The sequence below is a fragment of the Telmatherina bonti genome, assembly GCF_933228915.1.
Source record: "Telmatherina bonti genome assembly, chromosome: 12".
Lineage (NCBI taxonomy): Eukaryota > Metazoa > Chordata > Actinopteri > Atheriniformes > Telmatherinidae > Telmatherina > Telmatherina bonti.
This window is the reverse complement of record NC_136610.1, coordinates 30895345-30922266: the sequence shown is the minus strand read 5'-3', so window position 1 is coordinate 30922266 and position 26922 is coordinate 30895345. Positions and strand designations below refer to the sequence as shown.

Below are 26922 nucleotides of genomic sequence, written 5' to 3'. Positions count from 1 at the left end.
AAGACCCTGAGCTAACACTTCCTGTCAAGAGTGATTGAAGAAGAAAAGAAAAGAAAAAAAAAATCAATGCAGTAATCTTTGTCATTTACTAATTCATCACACGTTAACCGTTTCAACCCACGTATCAGGAAATGAATCTTCACCGGCTAAGGAAAGTAGAAAGAAAAACCAAGAGCAGGTTTCAACCAGATTTTCCCATAGTAGAAGTGGAACAGACTGATTTGCAACATGGCTGAAAAATCAAACGAGCCCACGTAGATTTCAACTTTAAAAATAAAATGAAAGAAAAATAAAAAGGTCACATCAGGCGAATGTTGCAACTTTGGTGGAGAATTTGCAAGCATTGTAATGTTTAATCCTGCCAATAATCCCATTTCCGAAGGGTTTTTTTTTATTACCTCGCACACCAGTTACAATTAAGTGCTGAAAACAAAAGTGTTTCTCTTTTCAGTCCACATCCATTCAAAACAAGAGAAGTCATTAAGGTGCCGTGACTCTGGTATAGATGCACCGCGCTCCGGTGGCGACGCCTCGCTCGGGTACTTGCGACGCATAAATTCAAATGCTTGTTGTAGATTTTTTTCATTTTTCTCCCCAGTGTTTCTCTCCACTGTTTAAAAATACATCAATATGGCGCGCCGTGAAACAGATGCACTCTGATCAGGTTGCCTTTTGAAGATGGGGCATGTGGGCGAAAGCAACATGTGCCATGTACGCACAGCAGATGATCATAAGGTAGAGCTGAATGCACTCCTATATATATTCTAGACAGACTCAGTGGAGCAGGAAACATTTTGGTGTACTGTTCACAGATTATGACTGCTTGTCATCTTTCAGTTTGTGTGCATTGCATTCAAACTATGTTTGCACATGTGCATATGGGTAAACGCAGACCTGCATGGGGTCAAGCAAGTCCCAGTAAAATCCTGCTCTAAAAGAATCACTTAAATGCAGAGTAATGTTTAAAATGATCAAGTGAATCATATCATGTCAGAAACTGCTTTTGATACAACTGAAAGCATCTCATAAGAGCCAAATATTTTTATAAAAAGGGGAGAAAAAAAAAAACATAAGCGGAGTACAAAGTGTAAACTTCAAAATAATCAGAACATCTCTGCCTGCAAACAATAAAAAAAATAAAGAGATTTGTTTCTGACTCCATCGTGTGGGATCTCTTGTCGGCATGGTTACTGAACTACACAGCTAGAAGTTAAACCAGCATTCATGCTACACTGAAAGTTGCTTGGATAAAAAGTGAACAGCTCGTATTAACTTTTGTATGTATAATTCAATGCATTAAAAAAAAAAAAAATCACATAAATTCACATTCTGCCTCATATTAGATGTTATTGTTAGATATTATTGCTACTAAAATCAGAATTTGCCACCTGGATGAAACTTTGGTCTTCACCAGGACTGCTAAGAACAATCAGAAGCCACTCTGCAGTGGACTGATGGGTTGCAGAAAAAGAAGAGCTGAGCAATGAGCTGAGAATATATGAATTTATACGAGGACACTAAATGAAACACGAATACAGGACATCTTTAAACAACAAGACATATAATCTTATGCAGAGGACAAATTGTAAAACAGATGCAGTAACATAAGTCATGTAAAAAAAGAAAAAGGCCCCAAACCAGCAATCCCATGTGCCTGAGGGATGCTAAGAGATAAACAACAATCTCTGCTGCTGAACCCTTTTCCCTGTAGGGCACTGACCTACAATCCTAACCACAGCAGGCCAATCTATGTGACACAAAGAAGCATCCATCAGCGAATCACCAGATAATACAATCACTACATGGGCAAACAGGGTGACTTTTCGGAACTGTCACTGTTCTTCTGCATTAAGATGGTCTATCTGCATGCGACAGATGTGGATGGAAAAAAAGATATGCTTTTAACTGGTGGCAGGAAGCATATATTTTCAGCCAGGCCCTGAGGTACTGAGGGGATATGGTGCAGACATTTCATGTTAAAGACAGGAAGAAATTAATGGCACTTTAAACATTTGAACAATCAGAAATTAAATCTCCCGAAGTGCCTTTAAGTTGCAGATATGACCAGCCAGTATTCAGTTTGTTTGTTTTTTTCCAGCGGCCATAACAGATTATCATGGAGGAAAAGGGAAAAGAAATGTAGGGGAATCCATGTGTTTGTCAGCTGGCCAGCCAGCCAGCCACCCACCATCCTCTGGAGCAGGATGTGGGGATAAACATATTAAAAACGGGCTCTGTCATGCTTGACCTATAAAAGGAAAATTGCTGTCACTCTTCCTTTGTATTTTTCTTGTTTCTTCCTTCCATCCATGGCTTCCAATGCCCCAGCTGACAGCGGCCCTTGTGCAGATGTGTGCCTTTCACACAAAGTTTAAAATCAGAGTAAATACAAAAGAAAAACAAACTCTAAAGTAGGCAGGACTGTTCTTATATAACTAGTTTTAAAATCCCAGCTGTTTGGTTAACGTGGAATATTTTCCTTCCCCTTTCAAGTGTTGATGATGAGCAGGAGAGTAAACTGTGTCAGCACAGACATAAGAGTGAGAGCACGTATGTGCTGCTTAGCTCAGTGGCAGAGTACAGTTACTGGCTCTCCGACCTCGGCTGGACGGGGCTGTTTGTGTGCTGTGTTGATCTGGCTTGGTCTGAGGGGTGGGGCTTCACCCCACTTCACCCCTCATGTCACCAGTTGGCTTTAACAGCTTTCACATCACTCACCAGGTTTTGAGCAAGGCAGATACCGAAAATCTGAAAAAAAGAAGCAGCAACACGAAAAGTTGGATGAGTTTAACGGGAGTGTTTCTGCTACAGCAGAGGTTTGGCTTGCAGTTGCATCTTTTTACCACTAGGTGGTGTTGGCAAAACAAAATCAGGACACACTTCCTGGCACCTTAAAGTAAACAGTTTCAGAGTTTATTCCAAGGAAATTCATGTCCAAATAATTAAACATTACCTGTAAAAGTGCAATACCAACAAAGATCCCAGCTACAATAATCAGGTTATCTTGAAGCCACTTCTCAAACTGTCCCACGCAGCCCTTGGTGTAGATATATTTTTGCCAGTCCAGCTCCTTTAAAAAAAACAAAAACAAATGAATGTTAAACTTTAAAGAGAAAAAGCTTAATTTTTTTTCCCCAACATTAAACAATGAACTCTTATAGTAAACTCTGACCTACTGAGCCATGTCAACATCGAAACTCTGACCTATGAGTAACATTTGGACAAACACATCACACAGCTTTTTGTCCACTGACTTCATCACTACTTCACAGTAGGATATAAAACTACATGACAGCTGACTCACTTTAAAACATTTAAACTCATGAAGTCTGGAAATTATGGGGAATATCAAGGCAGCACATTCCCATCCACTGCTGACCCTGTCTGGACTGAACAAACATACAGAAGCTGTTTCCTGTTACCGGACAGATGGCCGTTTGTGCTGTGACAGCCGATGATGTACACACAGAGAGGGGCATAAAAGGTGTAATTTACTGCTGCAGTGACACCAAAAAAAAAAGAGGGTAAGAATGGGTGCCGCCACACAATGCTTCCTTTGTTACTCTTCAAGTCAGCCAGGCAAACGCTTTGTTCTCCTGAAAACCAGAAAGCTAGCTTTCAACCAATAAGAAGTAAAAAAAAAAAAAAAAAGAAAAAAGAGTCTCCCTGTAGCCAATAAAAAAAAAAAGCAGGAAACACCACAATATTCTGGCTGTGAACTTCCTCTGAAGCCATTTCATCCCTCTCTGCCTTTGTTATGCTTCTGTCAACTGCTTTCCCACCCTGCACTTCCCCAAACAAGTTGAACAGGAACTTTCTGCACATCACTGATAGCTTCAACGGTCAGGCATGAGCACAAGAGCAAAGAGAAAATTAATTCATAGCAACTCGGTGGCAGGTGGTTCACTGTACTGCAGTTCGCCTAGCAACAGCAATCTTTCTGACTGCAGTGCAGTGAGTTGTAACCACCACACCCACACACAGAGGGAAAAAGGCAACGGACTGGCATAACCCACTGAGTAGCCAATTACAGAGTGTAGTAAGGCAGCTCTCGAGGCTATAACTGGAGTCTAATTATCACTGTAAGAAGAACAATCTGTTATTAAGGCAAGAAGTATGCAGGATAGCATGTCTGCCACTTAACCCTGTAGGCTCTCTGTGTCTGCTATGTTGGCTGTTTGAAGGCTTATCTGCGACTGTGTAGACTGAAGGGGAAAAAAGAAAACAGCTTTAATTACTGAACTGTATGTAACTGAAGATGTTTGACTGGTTTTGATGTGAAATTCAATTATTATTCAATTGCACTGGGGGTAATAAAGACGTATACAAATGGAGCTTATTGCCACTTCTCCCTCAACAGACTGAGATCTTGGTTGCACTGTCGCATTATATTACATTCATTTAGAAGAGGCTTTTATCCAAAGCTTCTTTTAAATCCAAGTGAGGAATACATAAGAAGTAATTGTGGGGTTTGGTATCTTATCCAGCGATACTTGCAAAAATACTTATAGTTAGTCAGGGACTAAAACACCAACCCTGCAACTCAAACATTATTCCCTAAACCAGGGATCCCCAATCCTAGGACTCGAGAACCGATGTCCTGCAGCTTTTCCAGATGTCCCTGCTGGAACACACCTGATTCAAATCAATGTGTATTTAGCAGACATGTGAAGAGCTAGTCTGAGTCTGTGTCAGGTGTGTTGCAGCAGGAACACTTGGAAAACCTGCAGGACACCGGCGGTCCTCAAGGACCAGGGTTGGGGATCCCTGCCCTAAACTATATCAACTTCTGCATTATTCTGTTGGTAATTAAAAGGCTCTGCAGTTTGTCAGTCAATTTCACTTCAGGAGTAATTCCCATCAGGAGTTGGGGTAAAAAATAAAATCTGAACAATTTAGAATAAATGAACAAATCTGTCTATTAAAATGTTAATTAAAGACACATTTTGTAATATTCCAATCTTAAAACTTTGCGTTCCATAATCCTTTTGATCATCATTATGTATATTTCTGGAGCTGTTGCTGCTCAACAGTTGAGGATGAGAAACTGAACTTTACAACTTGTTCCTCCCGGACAGCAAGTAATGTTGAAGCTCAGTTTTGCTTTACGCACCGCATCACATGCTAGCAAGCGGATGTAAACACACCGGCTGTGTGTGGCTGATTCAGTAAAGAAACACAAGAAATCAGTATTGGGAGGAAGAGATTAAACATATAACACAAAGTCAACATCAGACTGGCTGAAGAAAGCTCCCAGTACAAATCACACCCTCTGCATTTTTTTCAGTTTCTTTTGTACTACGCACATAAATATGTCACACAAACCGGTGATTCTACAGTAACCCATATGTGTTGACAGCATAGTGGGTTACCGTTGAGACATGTCAGGTACGTGTGACGAATTCTGTGTCTGATACAAAAGAAACTGAAAACTTTGTAATGAATAGACGCTCTGAACGTATTTGGAAAGCACAAATCCAAAGTACTTCAGCTTCTATGGGTGTCTTTGTTAGCTTGAAAAGTCCAGTTTGTTTGTGGAGGTATAAATGCTCAAACAAACTGATTCAGAGCAAAAAAGTGAACTCTGGTCTGCTTACAAGGGTAGGTCTCGGTTTGCTTCAAGCGAACCAAATACACGAAGCGGACTTCAACACATAGGGCATTGTGGTTAAACACAACCTAAACATGAGCACATGTAGGTTGGTAGAGAAACGGCTCGCAGTCAGATGAGGAAGAACCCAGAAAACCAATTAACAACTAACCAATAGATGAAAGAGTTTCTTCTTCTTTGCTTGTCACAATAAATAAAAAGAGACCATGTTGTGTTTCCACTTGGAAAGTAGTAGTAATGAAGCCATTACATATGGAAAAAAGTTGCATCAAGTATCATTTTATAATAGCAACCTGGCCCTGTGAATCAAATGAAATCCAATCACAATGTTCCTGAAGACTCCCACCCCTACTCAGGAGCCTGGTCTCATTTTAACCAAGACCATATTACTTATTGCACAACTCATCTATTTATTTACTTCTTTTTTGTGTTTGCAACCAAGTCAAAAAGAGAATAGCTGGAGGCTGAGGAAAAAAAGATATTGTTAACTGTAGAGATCAATTTAAGTGAAGGAGTTGTAGTTGAAGAATACCAACCCCTTTAAGCCGAACATCATAACCACACTGTGTGTTGATGACATCCCCCTGCAAACAGAAAACACACAAGATGTTCATTTTTATGTTACGGTTTCAAAACACAGCCTGCAAAATGAAGAAGACTCATTCAACTTTGAATAAGAACACAGTAAACTAAAAGACCAAAAGGAAATGGCATGATGAGGTTACGCTTTGTCAGAGATGTTGAACGCATCTTATGCATTCACTATTTACGAACATGTTTAATATACTAAAATGCTGACTTCAACACTGAGCCCGTTTATTTAGAGAGAAAGGGGAGAACTCATAGTGTAAATGAGTGACTCACTGCAGGATCTTTGACACAACAGGAGAATGGCACTCCACAGCGCTCCCTACTCGGATTCTTGTCAGTGCAGTTGAAGTAGATGTTCAGGTTCCAGTCGTCGGGCCCGTGAGCTCCGCAGCATGACCACTGAAGCAGCAGCAGCAAAAAAAAAAAAAAAAAAAAAAAAGGGAAAAGGCCCTGATTAAACAGCCGACCCCAGCTAACAGACAGAATTACCTCTTCTCATCTGGCCATCTGAGCTCTTTAGCGTCTGACTCGGGTCAGCTTGGGTGGATAACCAGCTTACTGTGGCGGGTGGGGACTACAGATGAGCCTCACTTGGTGAGTCAACAGCTGATCTAATCTGCTTTACAGTCCATCACAACAGAGCCCAGCATTTACACACAGGAGCCAATTATCTCAACTGTCTCATGAACATAACTGGATAATCATTTAAAAGAAACACAATCACATTAATCATGAGATTTGTTTCACAATCGCAGCGAATGTCTGCTCACGGCTAACAACTAGATGACTCATAATTACTTTGCTAAGAGATTTATACAGAGCAAAGTTTCACAATATCAGAAGTCTTCCTCAAAGACCAAAAAAATGTGAAATGTTTAAAGGAGTTACTTCTTGTAAGAATTAGTCAGTATGTGTTTTAACTCACATATTCCTGGGCAAAGTCAATGAGATTCTGCAAGTCGATGTCATCGCGGTAGGCCTTGACATTATTGTTGATGAATAAGTTGAGCTGGTCTTTGATCCAGTCTTTGAAGACAAAGGCAAGGATCCCTGCGGTCAGCTCCATGAAGAAGATCAAACCCAGGAATACAGAAAACTGTGGAGAACATGAAAGACACAAGTGTAAACACATACAAACAGAAACAAGCAGGAACATAATACACGCCACTTCAAACCCAGCATCCCACACGAAACAAAAAAACAAAAAAACAAAAAAAAAAAAAAACAATCCTAAATTTTTCTGTGTTTTTCAAAGAATTAACAGGAAAACTTTGATGTAATGTCTCAGCTTAAGTCTTGTTGTAGGGCCTGCCCTAATTTGATAAGTGAGAGTGTAGCAACAAAAACCGCAGTCCCACAGGTACCGTTACATTATCCATTTACAGTAAACGCAGGAGACGAGGCTGATGATAAATGCAAAAAAAGCCACATTAGCTCCTCACTCTGACGCCTGATTTATTGCTGCTAATGGACATCTGCTCAAGTTGATAGCTACTCAGAACTGCAGCCAACAACGAGGCCGATTTGTCTCCATCAGTCAGTCACATGTTCTTCGGTTTTAGAAACATTCTCAGCTTCCATAGATCAAATGCACAAAGGTTTGTTGAGTAAAGTTCGACGGAGAAAATGCTTGCATGGAATATGAGGCATGTGTTTCTGATCATCGGTGTCAATTTAACAGGACATGATTCACGTGCAACACATTCATGCCACGTGACCACAACATTTGGCTCTGGTGAGACAAAGTGACACCTGCCATACAAACAGCCCCGACACTGGTGTGAACGGCACATCTTGTGGGGTGTCAAGTGGTAAAAATAGTCTGTGCTTCAAAAGCCGGGAGATGGCTTACAAATTTAAGCAGGAAGGTGTTCTCTCTGAGGGCTCCGATGCAGCCAGCAAAGCCCAGGATAAACATGACCCCTCCTACCACGATGAAGAGCCACACAGGGTCGAAGCCCCCGAGATCTGTGATAGATGACAGATTGGACAGCACGCCCTGCGAGACAAGAAGGCAGACATGAAAGTGGTCAAAATTCCTTTTTCTAATACATACAAAATCCATTAATCCTTTGGCAAGAGAAAAAGGGAAGAAAGCACAGTTTACTTGAAAAGAGCTGCAGTCAAAGAGAAACAGAGGCAACAGAACTCATATCACAGAGAAAATGCCAGATGGGTTTGTCATGTTCAAGAAAAATCTGACTGCGAAATTGTTATGTGCTTTTCTACATCAAGTGTGTTCCAGTCTCAATCTATTGGCTTTCATCAATTCTCATCAACTTGTGTTCAACACAGTCTCATTCTCTGGTAGTTTTCACTCATGCCTATAAAATAAATACCTTTTATCATGAGATACACAGCTCTGTGCTGTCTGAAAACAATCATAAACAGACATCTGTCCTTCCCTGTCCTTCAACACCAAAGCCATGTTTTTTGCTGTCAAGCCTCTGTTATAGATAGATAGATAGATAGATAGATAGATAGATAGATAGATAGATAGATAGATAGATAGATAGATAGATAGATAGATAGATAGATAGATAGATAGATAGATAGATAGATAGATAGATAGATAGATAGATAGATAGATAGATAGATAGATAGATAGATAGATAGATAGATAGATTCAAAAACAGGAATGATAAAACAAGTATAAAAGCATTAAAAAAATAAAAATGTTAATGATGAAGAAAAAAAATGAATACAAACTTTAGTAGATCTGTAGGATCATTTAAAGAGTTACCTTATCCACCCACATTGCTGTAGCACATCCTCCATGACAAGCTTCTGTTGTTTATAGTTATGATTGTTAATTATATTTATGATTGTGGAATAAAACCGTTTTTTATCCTGTTTGTCCATGCTCTGATTGTTCTGTATCCCCGTCCTGATGGTAAAAGTTCCACTAGTGGGTGTCCAGGGCGTGATGTGTCCCTGATGATGTATTGGCCCTTCTTGAGACAGTGGGAACTGTGAAATTGCTGACCCTCTGAAGTGCTTTCTTCTGAGCTGGAATCACACCTCTCACTGGACACTATTCATTCCAGTGACTGTGCTGTCCTGAGGATTTAATCACTAATGGCGACAGTTGTGTTTTTGTTTTGTTTTGTTTCGTGTTGTTGGTGTTGTGATTCATATTTTCCTTTAGCTTGTTTAGCTCCTAATGCTTGTCAGCTTTGCTTCTTGCAAAGGCCACATGATGTTTCCTATTACGCTTCTTTACAAATGTTGTCTCATATGTTGTTGGACCATCTGAGGGTTGTTGCTGTTGCTTCCTGTCTGCTGTATCTATGGTTCACTTGTCTTCTCTCCCTCCTTCCTTTGTTTTCTCTGGCCAGGTCCAGTCTCCACATGCAACTTAGCAATAGTGAAAATAAAGAATACTCAAGCACCAAGGGTGGAGGATCTACAAAGCTTTATTTCCATTATATTCCCTATGATTCTCTTGGCAAACCAACACCATTCAGGTTGCAATGATGCTGGACAGAATATAAAAGGAAAGAAAGAATTACACATTTCTTAAATAGCTAATATACATCCATGCTAAAGTAAGATCAGTTAATATGACAAGTTGGCACTTTACAAGTTGGTCTGGTAACAAGTTGTTTTAAAAGATTTCACAGTAGTTTTGCCTAAAAAGGAGCCAACTGGAATTATCTTGACATTTGCTTGAGACATATTTCATTGTTAGTGTGGAAAACACTTGTAGCTGAAGCCAAGAGATCTGAAATCTCCTACTGTTTAGGTTAATTAGCCGTGGGCAAAAAAAAGCTATCAAACTGACATTCTTATGTTTTTATGCCATTGGTACAAAATAAACGGCCTTCATTCGAATTTTAGCAAGAGGCCCTAAAACAATAATGTAGTCTGGCTGCAAGCACCAAGCTCAAAACTAATCATCTTAGTCACTGAGACCCAAACTCGCCATTAAGCATTTCCAGCAGCCGCTATTCATCATCCGGCCTAATCCCTATAAATTATTCACGCTGTTCCACAAAGGTACTCCAGTGCAGATCTATTTACACAGAGTTCATGACCAGACCTTACTAATCAGTACATGCTTTCACGCTGGTGCAGCATTAACTGGACTCACTGGTACAATTTCTTGCAAATTAATTAACAAACTGACTGTTAATTCAATTGGAAGAAGTTTCGAATGTCACCATGATTCACTGCTAATCAGATGATAAATGCAGCTGCTGACCTTCGCAGCCTTTACTTTGCGGACAGTAATCTGTGATCAGCTTCCAGGCAAATATGAGGTCCAATTTCCCCTGCCATAGCTTTTCATAAAACATAAGGCGTTTGACTGCTGATGACTGACAGACAAATGAGTGATGTCATCATCCATGCCCGAGCCTTTCTTTATTTCTATGGCCACTTCGCCTATCAGGAAAACAATGTTCAACATTTATTAGATAATGACTCAAGAAAACTAAGTTACATATCACACTGGAGCTGCAGCAGCATGATTCATTTCCTGACACAAACAGCACATGTGCAGCAGGAGTATTATCAGGTAAATGACTTTAAGTCCTGTGAAATGTTATTAGAATGGCACCTCCATATTTCAAACCGCTTCGCTACAAAGTTGTATTTACATCTAAACAAACCAAGAATTCGCATTTCCAGCTTACTACATCTGGAATATCTGAAAGAATCTTAACTATGCAATTCAGGCAATACATCCACAGTGGGTTTTTGTATGTGTGTGTGTGTGTGTGTGTGTGTGTGTGTGTGTGTGTGTGTGTGTGTGTGTGTGTGTGTGTGTGTGTGTATGCATGTGCATGTTTATACATACCTTCTCCGCCCATGCCCACAGGCCTATTCCCAAGAATGCTGCGCCTAGTAACTGTAAAACAAAGCACAAGGAAGAGGATCAACAGTTAGATGGAAAGCAACGCAGTGAAATTCCCAATCGCACCCCTCAGCTGCAACTGTACTGAATAAAACTGAAGTCATTTAGTCAAAAATTATGTAAATCAGTTAGAGAACCAGAAAATCCTTCTGCAGCAGGACCGTTTTGGGTGTGGTAAGGCTGAAAGTGCTGTTTCCCTGGCAGCATTTCCACAGCACAGCTGTCTTAAGAATCTGATTTTCATATTATTTAACTTGGATTAATCCATTTTAGGCCATGACATCACCTTTTCCTAACAGCTTATGACAGGTAATGGACTGGTCATGGATGATCTAAGGTTTGTTGAGAGGGAACTAATTGAGAAAAATTACTTTTTAAGAAATCAAACAATACTAAACTCTAAAATACTTTCAACTTGCTGGGGACAGGCTGAATCGTTAGATCTCGGGAGGTAAGTGAAGGTTAAAGACATTGCACTGAGCCACTTCATAAGTTGATACCTTCAGAGTAAAGGAAAATCCTTCCGGCATTAACGTGCAATCCTAGAGGAGGATGAGTGCAAGTCTCACTGTTTCAATATGGCAAAGAATCAAAAGCACCAGTTCACTGCTGGAGCTGGTCAAAAGGTTTCACTTATCTATGTTGGGACACAAAAGCGGGCACAAATGCTGACGACCTTCTGGATTACACACATCTGACTCAGTTTCACAATGAAATCAATTTCTGGTATTGTGGGTTTACCATGTGTTTGTTGAATAAACTGCTTAGCTGCCACAAAATGTGTCAGTCATAAGAGATTTAGTAATGAACTTAATTTAGGCACACTAACGTTGAAGCTGAAATATAAAAGGTCCATTGAAAATGCATTATGTTGTTGAGAAGCTGATTAAATCAAGTGAAGCAGGTTAACCGAAGGCAACCCATTAGCCCACAAAAACAAGACCAACAACGTGACAGAGAGCCCAACAACAGCGGCGCTAAGGAATGGATTGGCCTCGGGGTTACATAAGCAGATGTCAAAGAGGGTACGGTGCTTTCAGTGTGAAAGTGACACCAAAGAAGAGACAGGATAAGCAGAGGGACACCACGTAGGGATTAGACTAACAGAGCAGGAGCTTTACACCATTTAACCTCAGGCTCTGTGTAGATTAAAGGAAGCCTACAAGATGTGACAAAGAAAAATAACTCTCATCTTACATCATGACCTTGCAATTACACAGCCTCATGTAAGGTTAAATTCATTCATCCTAAAGACAAAACAACTGTATCTTTACTTTTTTTCTGATCACTGTAATTTCACTTCCAATGATGACAAGAGCAGACAGCCCCACTGCAAGAGAATGATAGGCTCCAGGCTTTTTCTGTGTAGAATTTGCATGTTATCCTTTTGCCTGCAAGTATACCTCGTGTGTTTCAAATTCCTCCCGAAGTTCCCACAAATCTAAAATTACCCAACTCCAATTTGAATGATCTGTTGTCTACTCCTTTTAGCCCTGTAGCTGACAACCTTTCAAGGTTGTAGTCCTCTGTTAATCCACTGCCAACTGAGACAGACTTAAGCTCTTTGTGACCATCTGAAGAAACCATATGCATCTGATGTATGCAAAACCATGTAAATAGGTCCAGATTACCTACAGTCACGCAATTCTATTGCTAGACTTGGAGATGTCCCAATCCAAATGTAAATATCAAACTGAGGCCCTGATTAAGAGGAATTATGATCACTGTAGGGGCCATTACGGATACTTCATCTCAGATCTGAGCCAGCAATTCTGCTGTGGCAGAACCTGGTTGAGATAGTCAATGTTTTAGAACAGATGAGGGAAACTCTGGTCTTCCAGTGACACAGTCCTGCAAGTGCTAGGCGTTTTCCCTGCTGCAACACATCTGACAAACATCAGACTTCTGCAGAGCTTGACATCAAATTCTGCATATAGTCTGTTAATTTGCCCAGTGGTCCTCATAGACCAGGATCCCTATTTTAGGTATTAGCATTTCATGTCCTCTGCCTGGTCTGTTGTTCATACTGCACTCATTGTTGCAGTGTATATCTGCAGTATACTTGCATAAGACAAAATAAAAAACCCAAAACAGCGATAGTCTTGTCTCCATGTCTAGTTTGCAAGTGGAGGAAACTGAGTTTTCTCCTTCACGCAGGTCTTGTCCTCTCTTTTGCTAAATACTAGTGCAGCACCACCTTTGGTGGAAATGGGGATATATTATTCTAATGGTTTGGCTTGTTTGACCAAAGCGCAGCGTGAACGCGATCTCGGCCTGCATGGATACACCCCCTACAACGGAGCCGAGTCCCCAATCGGATTGAGTCTACTGGACTATCCTGATGTAAATGCACCCTAATGTTCTTTACACTAAACATGCTACCCTTGGATATTAATCAATTAACAACTGATAAATGGATATTTATTTTAATGCCAGACTTGTCTTAAAGACAAAAAACCCAGGATAAGCTTATATTTTTAATTCAGAATTAAACAAAAACAGAACTTCTTTTCTTTTTTGTCCTTCACAGACAAGAGATTATCTATTAAAGTATGTATTAGATTGGACAGCATCACATTAACTACTATATTTCTATGCTACTGTGATGAAGACATCTATGACCACAAATCTTTTCTTCCACATATTAGGCAGATGTATACAGCAGCTATTGTAATTACAGATTTTTGTTGCCCATATATACAAAGTTCTGCAATTACACTTACACTGAATCACAAATTTACAACAAAGATATGTGTTGCTTTTCTGGGAATCACGAGCCGCCTCCTCTTGGAAAGTGTATTGTTGGGGGCCAGAAAATGTGCACTGAAAGAGAGAGCATTTTCATTTATCTATTTATTTAAATAAATAAAATAGTCCCATAAATCTGCCTAAAGAGTTTCGGGCAGCGAAGCAATTCAGTCCATCTCTCTAACACACACCAATGATCTTTTTCCCAAAAGATCAGAGACGCCAACACAGATATTCTTTGGACTGAAGAAATAATTAATAGCGCACAAAAAGTCTGTAATTTCCATTTTCATAGAAAATTCACTCATTGAAAACACTGAACATGAATGACTGATTTTTCTCCTAAACTGCCCTTAACTACAACAATAATAATGAATGACTACTGAATCCATTATTCATCCAGTCCTCATTCATACTTGTTGATGGCAAACTACATGTGTGACTACAGCTGTCCTGGAGCAGACTGATGGCAACATGGGAGCCAATGCCTGCCAACAGCCTCTTCCCACCACATCTGAAACATTTATACACTGTTGACACTGGAGGCAATTACGGTGAAGTGCCTTTCCCAATGACACAATGACAGAAGACCGAGGGATTGGGATTCAAACCACCAGCCTTCCAGCCCACTGTCTTCTTCATCTCATGCTCAAAAAGATAACAGGTTCATGTACAAATAAATTCTAGCTGAGAATGTCTTTCACCATATTCTCTTTCATACCTCAAATCCTGTGTGACATTGGATAGAATTTCCTATAAAAGTTATAAATGAGATTTGTAATCTTTCCGCACCAATGAAACAAGAGATGGCAGCTTTAAAGGAAGATCCCATTCTTAAAAATCCTCCTGCATCATCCTTTATTTGGACCTGGTTCAGTTGTACAAATTAAGACTCGGAACAAGTAAAGACATGGTGCTAAATTTAGTTCAAGGCAAGTGCTACCACAGGTGAAAACACAACCAATTTATTTCAACACCTCAAACAGTGGCACACTGCAGGGTGGGAGAACTGCTTCTCTCTACAAGGTGCACATGGCAGCAATAGCCCACAAACTTCTACTAAGACACAACCAACATCAGAGGAACAATTTTCACAGTCTGTCTCATGATGAGAAACGGACTTGGTGGTAAGCAGTCATAGATGCAGCAGCAATGCTTGACACGAAAGGTATGGAGCTCATTTTTACTTTATTTATGTTCCTCACAAGATTTATATTTTGAAAACACATTTACATAAATTTACATAAAATTGCTGTACATTAGGGGTGCCCAAGTCTAGTCCTTGAAATCTACTATCCTGCTCTAAGATGCAACCCTTCACCAACGCACCTTAATTAAATGGCAGAATTCTCACGTCCAACGTCATTCAGCCATACAGATGTCTGGTAACGGAAGATTTAGTTGATTCACATTCTTCTCCTCACATATAAAGCTCTCCAAGACCAAGCTCCATTGTACATAAAAGATCTTATGGTCCCATATATGCCAAATAGAGCACTGCGCTCTCAGACTGCAGGTTTACTGGTGGTTCCTAGAGTCTCAAAGAGTACTATGGGAGGCTATCAGGCTCCTCTCTTTTGGAACCAGCTCCCACCGTGGGTTCGGGAGCCAGACTCTCTCCACACCTTTAAGATCAAGCTGAAAACCTTCCTTTTTCATGATTCTTATAGTTAGGATATGAGCATCTCCTGAGTTGGAGTCTACATGTACGGGACCCAACTATCCAGTTTATGCTCATTGCTCTTATAGTTATGGGTAGTCTTGCCAACCTTTACTTATGTAGCAATGGGGATGTTACCTGATGCACTGAGAAGTACCTCGCTCTATTACTCTAATAAATTAATGTATAAATATATGCCAATATATTTATACATCTCTAACTTATTTCTCCTTTTTCCCGCAGGTCTTCCTGATTAAGTACAATTGTACATGTTGTTCTGTGATTCCTGTCGTCTCCACCCCAACCAGTCGAGGCAGATGGCTGCACTCCCTGAGCCGGGTTCTGCCGGAGGTTTTCTTCCTGTTAAAGGGGAGCTTTTTCCTTCCCACTGTTGCCGCATGCATGCTCAGGATGGGGGATTGGATCGAAGTCACGACTCAATGCAATCAGTTGGTTTCTATTATAGGATATGTACGAATTGGCTCGAAATGATGTGTATGTTGATTCGTGTATGTAAAGTGCCCTGTGACAACATTGTTGTGAAGTGGCGCTATACAAATAAAGTTAAATTGAATTCACATGTGAATTACATAAATTACAAAGAGCAGTTTTCCAGTTGCCCAGTGATGGACTGGCGACCTGTGCAGGGTGTACCCTGCCTCTCACCTGATGCTTGCTGGGATAGGCTCCAGCTTCCCCCTTACCCTTATTTGAACTAAATGGTCTGGAAAATGAATAAATGACTTCACTATTTTTGGTGGTAAAAATTATTCATGTACTGTATATGTATATTTTAAGTATTTTGTAAAAATACTCAAAAAAGAAAGCTTCCCTTAGCAATGAATTTTTTAAGCTAGTTTAACATTACACAGTGTGAAGTTTAGCAAATTTAAAAGTATATTCTCATAATTAGAAACTCCTAGCTTGTGGTAGTTGGGATACTCTTTGTAGCTTTTAGAGAAATCACATTACGTGCAGGGTCTGACATCAAGTTAAAAGGAAGCCTTTATTGTTTTTCAGGTGTAGTGAAATCATCAGTATTGTTGAGCTTAGTTTAGCATGCAGGCAATTCTGCAAACTTGAAGCAGCGGTCTTCACTGCTGACAGACAATTACTACCACTCCAGCACAATATTTCATTTCACTAACTGCTTTGGTCCTTTTCACCTGTAAATTCAAATAATGGCCATCACACTACAAAGTAAACAATGTCTCATGTGCTATCACATAACTGAAAGATGTTTGTATGCATAGTAAAATCTGCAGGACATCTTGCTGATGAGCAGAAGACAGAGAGAGTACATGAACTGATGAGCTCAGTTTCCATCAACAGGCCCGGTCGCTGGTATGGATGAACGTTTCATTTTAAAAAAAGAATTCAAAATGTTGCAATTAACAAACAGAAAATGACCAGACTTCAGTGTTTTGACCAGATCCTGAATCATGTACTGATGCTCATATTTTAACTTTGCATCCTTACATTAGAATATTGAGAAGTTAATATTTTTATCTCCTCTCGTGATAATCCTCCTTTGGAATATCTGTACAACAGTGATCGAAACGGCAATATTTGTCAGGAAAAAGTGCTATTACATTTTCCCCCCAAATTCTACAGACCTTGTGGTTATGCACTTTTTTCGGAAAAAAAATGGGCATGGTGCCAGAATATCCAACCCATCTTACTTTTTGTGACCCTTCCATTGTGCTCAAGTCTTACAGATCCAACACTAATGGTTGGATCGCCGCAGTGTGTTGATTGGTCAAAAGAATCGTCACTTCACATGTGACTCCGCAACAGGAACAAAGCAGGAATAGTGCCACGTTAAAAAATCCTGTGAATTTTTGGGGTTTACAGCCACTTGCCAAGAAAAAAGAACACAAACTGCTGGATGCCCGCCAATCTTATCCTCTGTTTCTGGGTCACGTTCTTCATTATAATTCAAGGAAGGTGTTGCATCACAATGTATTGCTGTTATGTAACTGATGCATTGATCGCAATCCAGCTTATACCACATTTACCAGGTAGAGGTACAGCTGGCCTGGACATACAACAGAGATTAGGGTTTACGGACCCAAACGTCCCAAGTCAGACCCTATAGTGGAAATGGGACCAGTGTCATAGATACATATGCTTCGTAATAATTGGCTAGAGGGGGGAGAAAAAAAAACTTTTGTCGAGCATATGTTGTTCCAAAGCCTATATACAGTGTTGATATATTCAACAGCATCAAATGTGTTTTACAGATCTCTAAATTCAATATGCATTACTGCTTTCTCATTCTGTTTCATCTCAGAAGTAACAAAGTTGGCAACTTTATTTTCACAAGAAACCCTAAAATGATGTCTAGAAATCTTTGTATTGCACCACCTATATCTGTTATATAACAAAGTCTGACTTTCGGCAGCAATGTGTGACAGCTGCTGCATTCCAATTCAAGGCCTGTTTTCCAAGGATGAAGCCTACAAACACCTGCCTGTATGAAAAATGTGAAGGCTGAAGAGAACATTCACATTATTTCCAAATGCAGCAATGCAGGATCACAGACTAAGTGGACATTGCAGCTAAATAGTCTTTAATGCTGGAAATACCAGCAGGTTATCATGAGGAAATGTTCCAGAAATGTGAAAACTTGAATTTTGATACTCACTTAAGTGCCAGAATCAAAATGCTAAATTTAGAAAAATATGCTTCTGCTCTCCAAGGGAGGATTTAATGCTCTGTCTGCAACAGTTCCTCAAATCTTGCCTTTTAATTTCTTTCACCAAACTGAGAGTTATATCAAGTATAGCCACATTAATATCCTGGTTTTAGGGATGATAAATCCTTGTTCACAAAAGCCCACCATTATTTTACAAATGCTCCACCACTCCAACTCCAACTATTGTCTTCAAAAGGAAATCAGTAAGAGTTAATTAAACTGTGATGAGTAGTGACTAGCTCACAAGATATCTGATATTTCTAGCTGCAATCAATATCTACCACTGCTACACTTGGCGGAGCATTACAGATTTATAATTAGGCCAAACACACAGAGGGATAATGTGAAATTCAGTAGTAGCACCATTTGTTATTTAGACCTTCCTTCAACCACCAGGCACTTTGGTATTGACACATCCCCATCTTATCTCCTGTCCATCCAATAGTCCATCTTTTCATCTGAGAACTTTCAAATATAGCAGAAAGAAAGAAAACTGCTTTGTCACTCTAGTGCTTTTAAAACAAAGTCAGTCAGACATAAAATTGGTATTTTCGATACATGAAATGTTATTTCTGGTCAAGAGTATTTCAGTACAGGTCAAACTATATTTTCTTCTGTTACAGGTTTATACAATCCTGAAAGCACCATCAAACGACACAACAAATGGGATGTATCCTCGCCTGGTAGCTGTCAATCATTCTGGCCCACCTTTTACTCCAGATTTCAGATTAGCTGTGTCCGTCAGTGATCAATCACAATAAATTTATTCATAAAGTACACTTCACAAACAACTTCTTCCGTCTTTTCCAACACACAGGGACATGACCTAGCATTACATTATTTCAATAAATAGTTCAGATTGAGTCACTGCTTTTTTTTTTTTTTATCCTATCTTTGCATCAAACTTCCCTCATAGCACAATAATGGGAATCTGTCTGAATGGGCACATTGAAATTAATCTGGACTGTCCTTTGTACAGCGCGTTCCTTGCTTCCTTTTTATCTAACTGTTCCCACAGTGTAATGTGGACTACAAGGGTCAAATTCAGGTCGGGTCAGTCTGCGAAAGTAAAACACCTGTATTCGGTTCTTTTAATCCCATTTTGACAAGTTCTCATTAGAATCTGTCTTTTTTTTTTTTTTTTTTTTTTTTTTTTTTTTTACAGGATTAAATTAAATTAAAACCAGGTACAAAGGGATCATTTGGAGGGTCGCTTTAATCTCTTTTTTTAATGAAATATAATAAAGAAAAGCACAAAACTGTGTCCTGGTTTCTTCAAGCTTTTGTTTGAATTGTGCTGTCTCTGATTAAAAAAAAGAAAAACAAAACTGACTGGTTGCTTATTTAACATTCAAATGCTTTAGTAAGTAGCTTTGGGATTATATTAATTCCTCAAATCCACGTGCTGTCATCACTCTACTTCTTTATTTCATTATTGAAATATGCAAATAAAATGTGGAACTATGTGACTTTGCAGCTGGGTTGGGGGTTACCTCTCTCCAGCAGGTACAGGAAGATATCCATCCTACTCTCTCCATGTGGACAGAGATTATCAACACTTGAGAGGATGCATCCCTAAGCCAGATGATCCCATTAACCTCAACTAACTTGTAGACAAATCAAGCCCCATTCTATCTGGACATACACACACGGAAATGCAGAGAGAATGAAGTTGCTTTAGGGAAAATCTGCTGTCTCAACCTGTGTGAACACAGTCTTTCTCTGCAATATCAACAGAAATGGCAAAACGGTTACTACCTCGTGAAGCTTGTCTTACAACATGGAAAAGGAGAAACGCACATATTCTTAGTTCAGCTTTGCCTCCGTTTATATTTGGTTTCATGTGCTGCTCAACAAATGACTAATAAATAACTCTTACTGCATCAGACTGAAAACTGCTCTTTTCACTGCAAAGTCTTATTTGATGTCAGAACTTTACCTTTGGTTGTGTTTATATATGAATGAACAAACTTCCCTTTTTCTGGCATTTCACATTATGTTCAAATACTGAATTTGACTTCACCCTTCTGGTTCAGAGGCTAAAGAAAGGGAACTACGGACCTGCGGCTAGAGACCTTGCAGACAAACTGTGAAACATTAGCTGCATTTACTCGGACCACTTTTAATCTGATCAAACATCCAGTCGGTGTAAAAATGTCTCATGTAAACACTTCAGCTTATCCGACTGGCCTTGACTGGAAAGAATTTGCTATGCAACCAAGAGAAGCGATTTAAACCTTTTCACGATGAGATCCGCAAGGGAAAAAAAAAACAACAACCATGTATCCAGTCATGTTTCTGTGACACATGTGCTTTCATCACATGTGAAAGAACATAAATCATGTGAAGGCGGTGCAATGAGCAGGAAAGACTTGAAAAATGGCGGCAACAAATACAGAACATAATTAAGGTCTGTGTCTAAACAAGTTCTTCACACAAATATGTGACCAAACTTTATGTTCTTCAGTATTTCTTCTGAGTCGGTAGACATTGTGCATGCCAAAAGCGTTACAGTCTTATTAAATCTTGTCATCATTTAAACATGCCACTGATCTAGCGTTCATGTTAAGATGTCAGCAGGGATCACTTGTCAAATTGATTTTTAATTGGACACAAGAAAAATGTGTCCATGCAAGCATAGTCATTGTTAGAAGACTGCGGCAACAGATTAAACAAATGTCAGACACAAATAAGATAGCTCAGTAGGAATAAGTGGATTATCACCTGTACTTAGAGCTTCCCACTTTATGTCGGATCACTAAAGGCACATTAATACCAGGAGCGCTAAACTAGCTCAAAATGTGTCTTGAATGATGTGTCTGCAAATGACTACATCCACATTTTCCTTAACAGCTTTTCACGTGGGATGTGATCATTCAATGTGCACTTCAGTGCCAAATGTGAACAGACAAATCAGAGCTGTAGCTGGCTAATAACACTCTGCATCCAACCAATTCAGAAACTTGGTTACAGCTTAACAAGCGCTTAATTATAGCATGCAGGGCTTCCACACATTTCCGCTGCTGAGGCGGAAAATGTGATTAATTAAATGGATGCGAGGAATGTGTCTATTCTGGGGATGAGGGAAGGTGTGTTGTTCTTGGGCGAGAACATCTGGCTGTCAACAGCAGGCTCAGAAACTGGAAGATTTCACACAGAAAAGAAGCACTAGACCTTAACTCTGTTTCTTTAGCAGTATTTATGGCCTTACAAGCATTTTGTCTCAATTTAGGCACCATTGTCAAGTCTGACAAGATCAGTATAGGAAAGAGAAATGGACTGATTTGAGGAGAATAAACCCCATCTCTGTCAATTTCAGCAATGCACTTGCTTGTCTGTCAAATCCAGTTCTGCAGCACACACACACACACACACACACACACACACACACACACACACACACACACACACACACACACACACACACACACAAGTGAAGAACATCTTCATACTGCTGCAAACGGAAGCAGCCAGCAAGCTCAAACTGTTTCACAGTTTCATTCCAAGCACAGACACAGTACTGTTAGATTGGCTTGAGTATCAACTTGGTTGAAAAGGCACAATGTGAGTCAGACACAACACTACAATCCTACTGTATGACTCAACGTTGGCTGGAAAATTTCTCCATCCAAAAGAGTTACAAAACACTGTTTGTTAGACAAATTATAATCTCTGTACCTGGCTCATCCTATGTTTGTCAGTGAATGTTATACCAGTTTTACATAATAACAGATAAGTGATGCAATTACACATTCTGTAGACAAGGAGGAACGAGTAGGAGGTGACAAATGGTGGTGATAAGAAGGGAACATGTGTACCGTGTATATTTGAATAACCTAATAGAGAATGTGATTTTGATGTCACATTTTGTGTAGTATGACTATAAAATCATGCTGTTTTCACTCTGCTCTACTCATATCTATACTGTTCTTTGAAATGTTGCATTTCCAAAACAATGATAAAAAAAAAAAAAAAAAAAGCTGCTATCTTTTGGGTAACTGGGTTTGTTTATTAAAACATGCATGTTGTCTTTGATAAGCAAGGATGTTGTTGCTTCAACCACCTAAATATCAACAAAAATATATATATATTTTTTTTAACTCTCTCACAGTGGTGAAGATGGAAACAGTTATGCTGAGAACTCCCTATCCATCATCTGAACAAGCAGAATTATATCACTGCAGTTTAGTTCTGAGCCGTATCATGGCTTAAAAATAATCCAATACTATTTGTGGGTTTAATTAATGTCAAAATATGGTCCTGGATCTCAGCTTCAAGACTATTTAGAAGGACTTTAATCAGTCTTTATTCATCTCATCAGGACATGTCAGAAAAGAGAATGTGTTTTTTTGTCACAGTGTGACAGGCATTTATGGAAAATTAGTCCGTGTCACATGATTTTTATTTGGATGTCATCACATTGTCGGTTGTGAATGTGAAACATGGCTGATTAGTTAAAGAAGCGCAAGAAAATCCTATTTATCAGCACAACATACACACTGCAACCACAGAACTGTTTGTAAACTGTCATGGGTTGGAAACTTTTAAACAAACACACGGAAAATCTAAAACGTTGTTGCAATGAGCAAGAATCTCAGAGGAGAAAGCAAATGAGCGTTTGGAGCAATGTTTTCTATAATTTTCCTTATTAAATTCAGTTTGTTCTTTTTATTTCCAATGTTAAAAACTAAATCTAAGCATATGTGGCAGGTAGCAAATAACAGTAAAGTCATCCTCATAACTTGGCACACACTTCTCAACATTCAACCCTTCGTGATGGAAGAAATACCCCCGCAACCCCCAGAGCCCCCCCCCTAATGGGAGTTATTGTTCTTGCCATCTCCTTGTGTGTATCAGTGGGTTTGCATGCATAAAGAAACAATGGTGTTCTGCAAAGCGTGAGGCCTATAGACACAGAGAGTGTGAAAGAGATGCTTGAGAAGAGGAGGGCTGGGCGGTAACTCAGGCCGTGTGGCCTTTTCCTTCCAACTGCGTGTGGGAAGACCCTCCGGGGCAGACAGACACGCCATTCCTTTACTCACAGACATTATACTACACCAGCCGCACAGGGGCCGCGCAGGCAGTGTGGTAGGAGGGGTGGGGAGTTTAAACAGAGAAACTTTTCAGTTTGGAGAAATAAAGATGAAGAGGAGGAGGGTATTGAGGAGATCTGGGCTCACTTTCCACTGGCCTAACAATACGGATGAGAATTACCATTACTCACAATGAGCTCAACGCCACAAACTCTTGCACAATAGCAGAGGATGATGCATTAGAAAAGAAACCATTGCTAGAGTTCCCATCTTTTTTTTACCTAGTATTATAACCAAAGATTTATATAACAAATTTCATACAAGGAAATCTGTCAAAAATGTGACCAACAGAGAAAAAGGTCTGAACTGTTTAGAGAGACATTTAAAGTTAGCATTTAAAGCAAATGTGTGTGTGCAGGCTTGTGTGTTCAAACCTTTGTTACATCATATAACAGCTGTCCTACATTTAGCTATAATGAATTCCTCCCCGTGATCAAGGTAAAGAGCTAATCTGTTATGCAAGATGCTACTTATAAACAGCTAAATTAGAACTGGATTAAACTAAGATGTCTCTATTTTACTTTTTATTTATTTTTATATCATAAGAAGTTATTAAATCACGAGAAATAAAAGTTAAAAGTCAAATTATTCAACACCAACTGAATAAACATCAACTTGTACAACTAATTTTACTATTTCTCAGCAACTTTAAGTTTTTTTTTCTGTTTAAATTGAAAGACAAGTTATAAAAATGAATACTTTTACTCACCCAGAATATAATATTGAATCCAAATAAGAAGTATTTCACATAGCAGCTGACTTCGGCTCCTTTAAAGCGACGGTGTTTTCTACTCATTCTTCCAAGGATAGTGAGTGTTTTTTTCGTTTTTTCCAGGGAAGCTAAGCAGCTACTACGACTGATACTTCGGGAGCTTATCTAAAGCTGCACTACTCGAACAACTGCAATCGATGTTTGTTATCTCCATTGGCTAAAACAACCCCTGGTTTAGTCACCGGGCGGCTCGTAGCTGGTCAAATCAAACATTAAGTAACTAATAATCTATTCCTCGCCTTAAACATGACCGTGCTAGGCCAGCTAGCTCACAACTTCTCTAGTTAGCATTAGCGGCTAACAACAACAAATCGAGGGACACTTAACTAAAAGGCACGCGCGTCCATCTGACGTTCTGCCGTTATTTACGTTGGGAGACGTTAGTTTCGCTTCGATCTCAAGCAGAGCGCGCGAGTTACAGTTACTGGTGTTTTAATCTTTACATCCCTGAAAGTGTCCCTACTGAGACTCTTCATCCCTGTTTGTGTGCTGTAAAACAAGCCCCTGCTGTCAAACCACAAAATCACTGCACTGGCTGGCTGTTGCCCTTTTCACCTCAAGAGCGGCCTCTTGTGTCTCAGAGAAGGTTTTCACTCGTTTTAACGACTTAAGGATAAAGTAACGACAAGTCCGGTGTTATTATCTAACTTTGCTCCACCTGTCTTCCAGCACAGAAATGTTGCAAGTCGCACTGCAGACAAACTGATAAGAGATGCACCAGGAATCGTTTTATGATCCTATTCTCCTGCAGAAAAATTACACGAGCTTGTTACATTAAATCATTTAGAGACTGTGGCGTTATTCAGTTATTAAAATTAGTTGTAGGATTGTTGAACTAAAGGTTTTAATTGATGGGGACACTTTGACATCTTTTTGCAAATGTTTTATTCCTAATTATAAATGTCATAAATAATGCGTTTGTGCTTTTTTACGGGTTTGAAAATTCATTTAAATGACAAGACATTTTTCTTTAAAATGTATGTATATATATGTATGTATATATATATATATGTATGTATATGTATAGATAGATAGATAGATAGATAGATATAGATATCCTGTTATCACTCATGGTGACAAAATTTTCCTTTGTGCCAAAAGTCAGATTATTATAGATTTTTTTTTATTTTATTTTTTTTTTTAACATTGTCAGCATTATTGACAGTTTTCCTTTCCACAGATGTCACATCTGGTGATTTTATGTCTTTTACATTCTATTCATAACATGTAAACAGTTTAGACAGAAAATTATTGGTAGTTGCTGAAATATATCAAACCAAGCTTTATTTATACGGCACTTCACATTCAAAAACAGCTCAAACTGCTTTACATAATAAACAAAAACTATGAAAATAAAACCCATCACACATTCAAGTTGAAAATTTCTGAATTCCAAAACATGCACATAATCATATTCGCCTTATCACACACACATCTTCCCACACACATACCTGCATTGTATAACACCCCCCCCCCCCCCCCCCCCCCCCCAGCCACACCCCACCCCACCCTCCTCCACAGTTTTGCGTCTGTCTCTTTAACCTTAACATTGGCATAAAAATGTGATAGATGGTAAACCTCTCGAAGATGAACATCTGGCTTGACACTAAACGCCGTGAATGCAGCGATGTGATAAAGAACATGGTAATGCTGACATGGACAAAGAAGTACATTTCATGCTGCATTTACTTGCACCTAGACATCTCAGGTTTGCATTGAAAAGTTAGTTTACTCAAAATTTCTTCTTAGAATTTAAATTGTCTCCTGGGTGGGGGTGGGTTGTGCATCACCAGGCACTAAAGAAAGTGCTAATACACTTTGTTTTTCTTTTGTATTTACTTTCTATCATGTAACTGGGACGACAGATGTGGATTAAAAGCCGTTTTCTTGCACTTTCAGATTTATTCTAATTCATGTGCACTGTCCCTGTTACATAAACTTATATAATTTATAAATTAATAATCATTTCCAGAAAAGAAAAGAGTGAGTAATGAAGAACATAATATAGCCTCTGAAGTGATGTGACAAGATGCAGGAGCAGAGTCTATCCTAACAGTGTTGCCTAATTTGAACTTCTGTCTGAAGTCCTACAGATGGCAGTCTATGAGCCTGTGATAAATGTAGCTTTAGCCTGTCTCACTGCAAGTTACAGTTGTTTGGGATGTGCCACCCTCAAATATGCCAAACTGACAAGTTACCAATAGCAAGGCTGTAAACCAAAGAAACAAGTCTACAAATGTGGTGGTTGGTCTTACAAATGTCCTCACTCAGGGTAATTAACAACTTGTTGGCATGTTTATTACTAAGCAACATGTAAGCACATGTTAATTATTGCAATATTTTGTTTAGTATTAGATTATTCTTTTGCCTTAAAGTTAATACTGGTTGGTATTTTGTGTTTCACTTTCTAGATCAAGTAAAGGGAAAATATAAAATCCTTGATGTCATTAGGATTTATTATGTTATCTGCATCAAACCTTTTGATCAAATGCAACATGAACGGATAGGCTCCAGGAGCATTTAGTTCATTTGTTTCCCCAGACGTTGTGATGTAGGGTTAGGGTTAGGGAGTTGGTAAAATGACTTCAAGGATCTGATAAATCCTTCTATAGGAGCCACTGTACAGAACTCATGTACTCCCACCTGCTCCACAGATTACCTCATACTGGATCATACCTGATAATCAAATGCTTTCACTGTCAGGTTCTTGTGAATTAATCCTCTGATGGATGAATAAAAATAAAAAAAAATGAATGCCACATTTTCACATACAATATTTTACAGATATGTGTTTTTCTTTGTCTTTCATAATTTTTGACTTTCTATTTAGTTTATTTATTTAATCTATTATATAGAAATATTTATCAAATAATATATTGTCATATTTATAC

At 39.1% G+C, this 26922-nt stretch overlaps 1 protein-coding gene across 1 annotated transcript; it reads right to left on the bottom strand.

Annotated features, from left to right (window-relative positions):
* Nucleotides 1-461: 461 nt before the first annotated feature.
* Nucleotides 462-24499, bottom strand: tspan17 (tetraspanin 17). The gene is made up of 8 exons (XM_079250037.1): nt 23969-24499; nt 11004-11054; nt 8055-8201; nt 7128-7298; nt 6476-6601; nt 6148-6195; nt 2954-3070; nt 462-2748 (listed from the first exon to the last, which is right to left on the bottom strand). Exons 1-8 carry the CDS (start codon nt 24053-24055, stop codon nt 2683-2685), a joined length of 813 nt encoding a protein of 270 aa, XP_079106163.1. The 5' UTR covers nt 24056-24499; the 3' UTR covers nt 462-2682.
* Between the last annotated feature and the right edge of the window lie 2423 nt (nt 24500-26922).

Bases quoted from the DNA above. Each gene is read 5' to 3' on its own strand.
- tspan17 (XM_079250037.1), bottom strand. From the start codon at position 24,055: ATGAGTAGAAAACACCGTCGCTTTAAAGGAGCCGAAGTCAGCTGCTAT. The intron at 7,299-8,054 runs GTAAGCCATCTC...TGTTCTCCACAG, and splicing joins ACACCTTCCTGCTTAAATTT to TTTTCTGTATTCCTGGGTTT. The intron at 2,749-2,953 runs GTAATGTTTAAT...TCTTTTTTTCAG, and splicing joins TTGGTATTGCACTTTTACAG to ATTTTCGGTATCTGCCTTGC.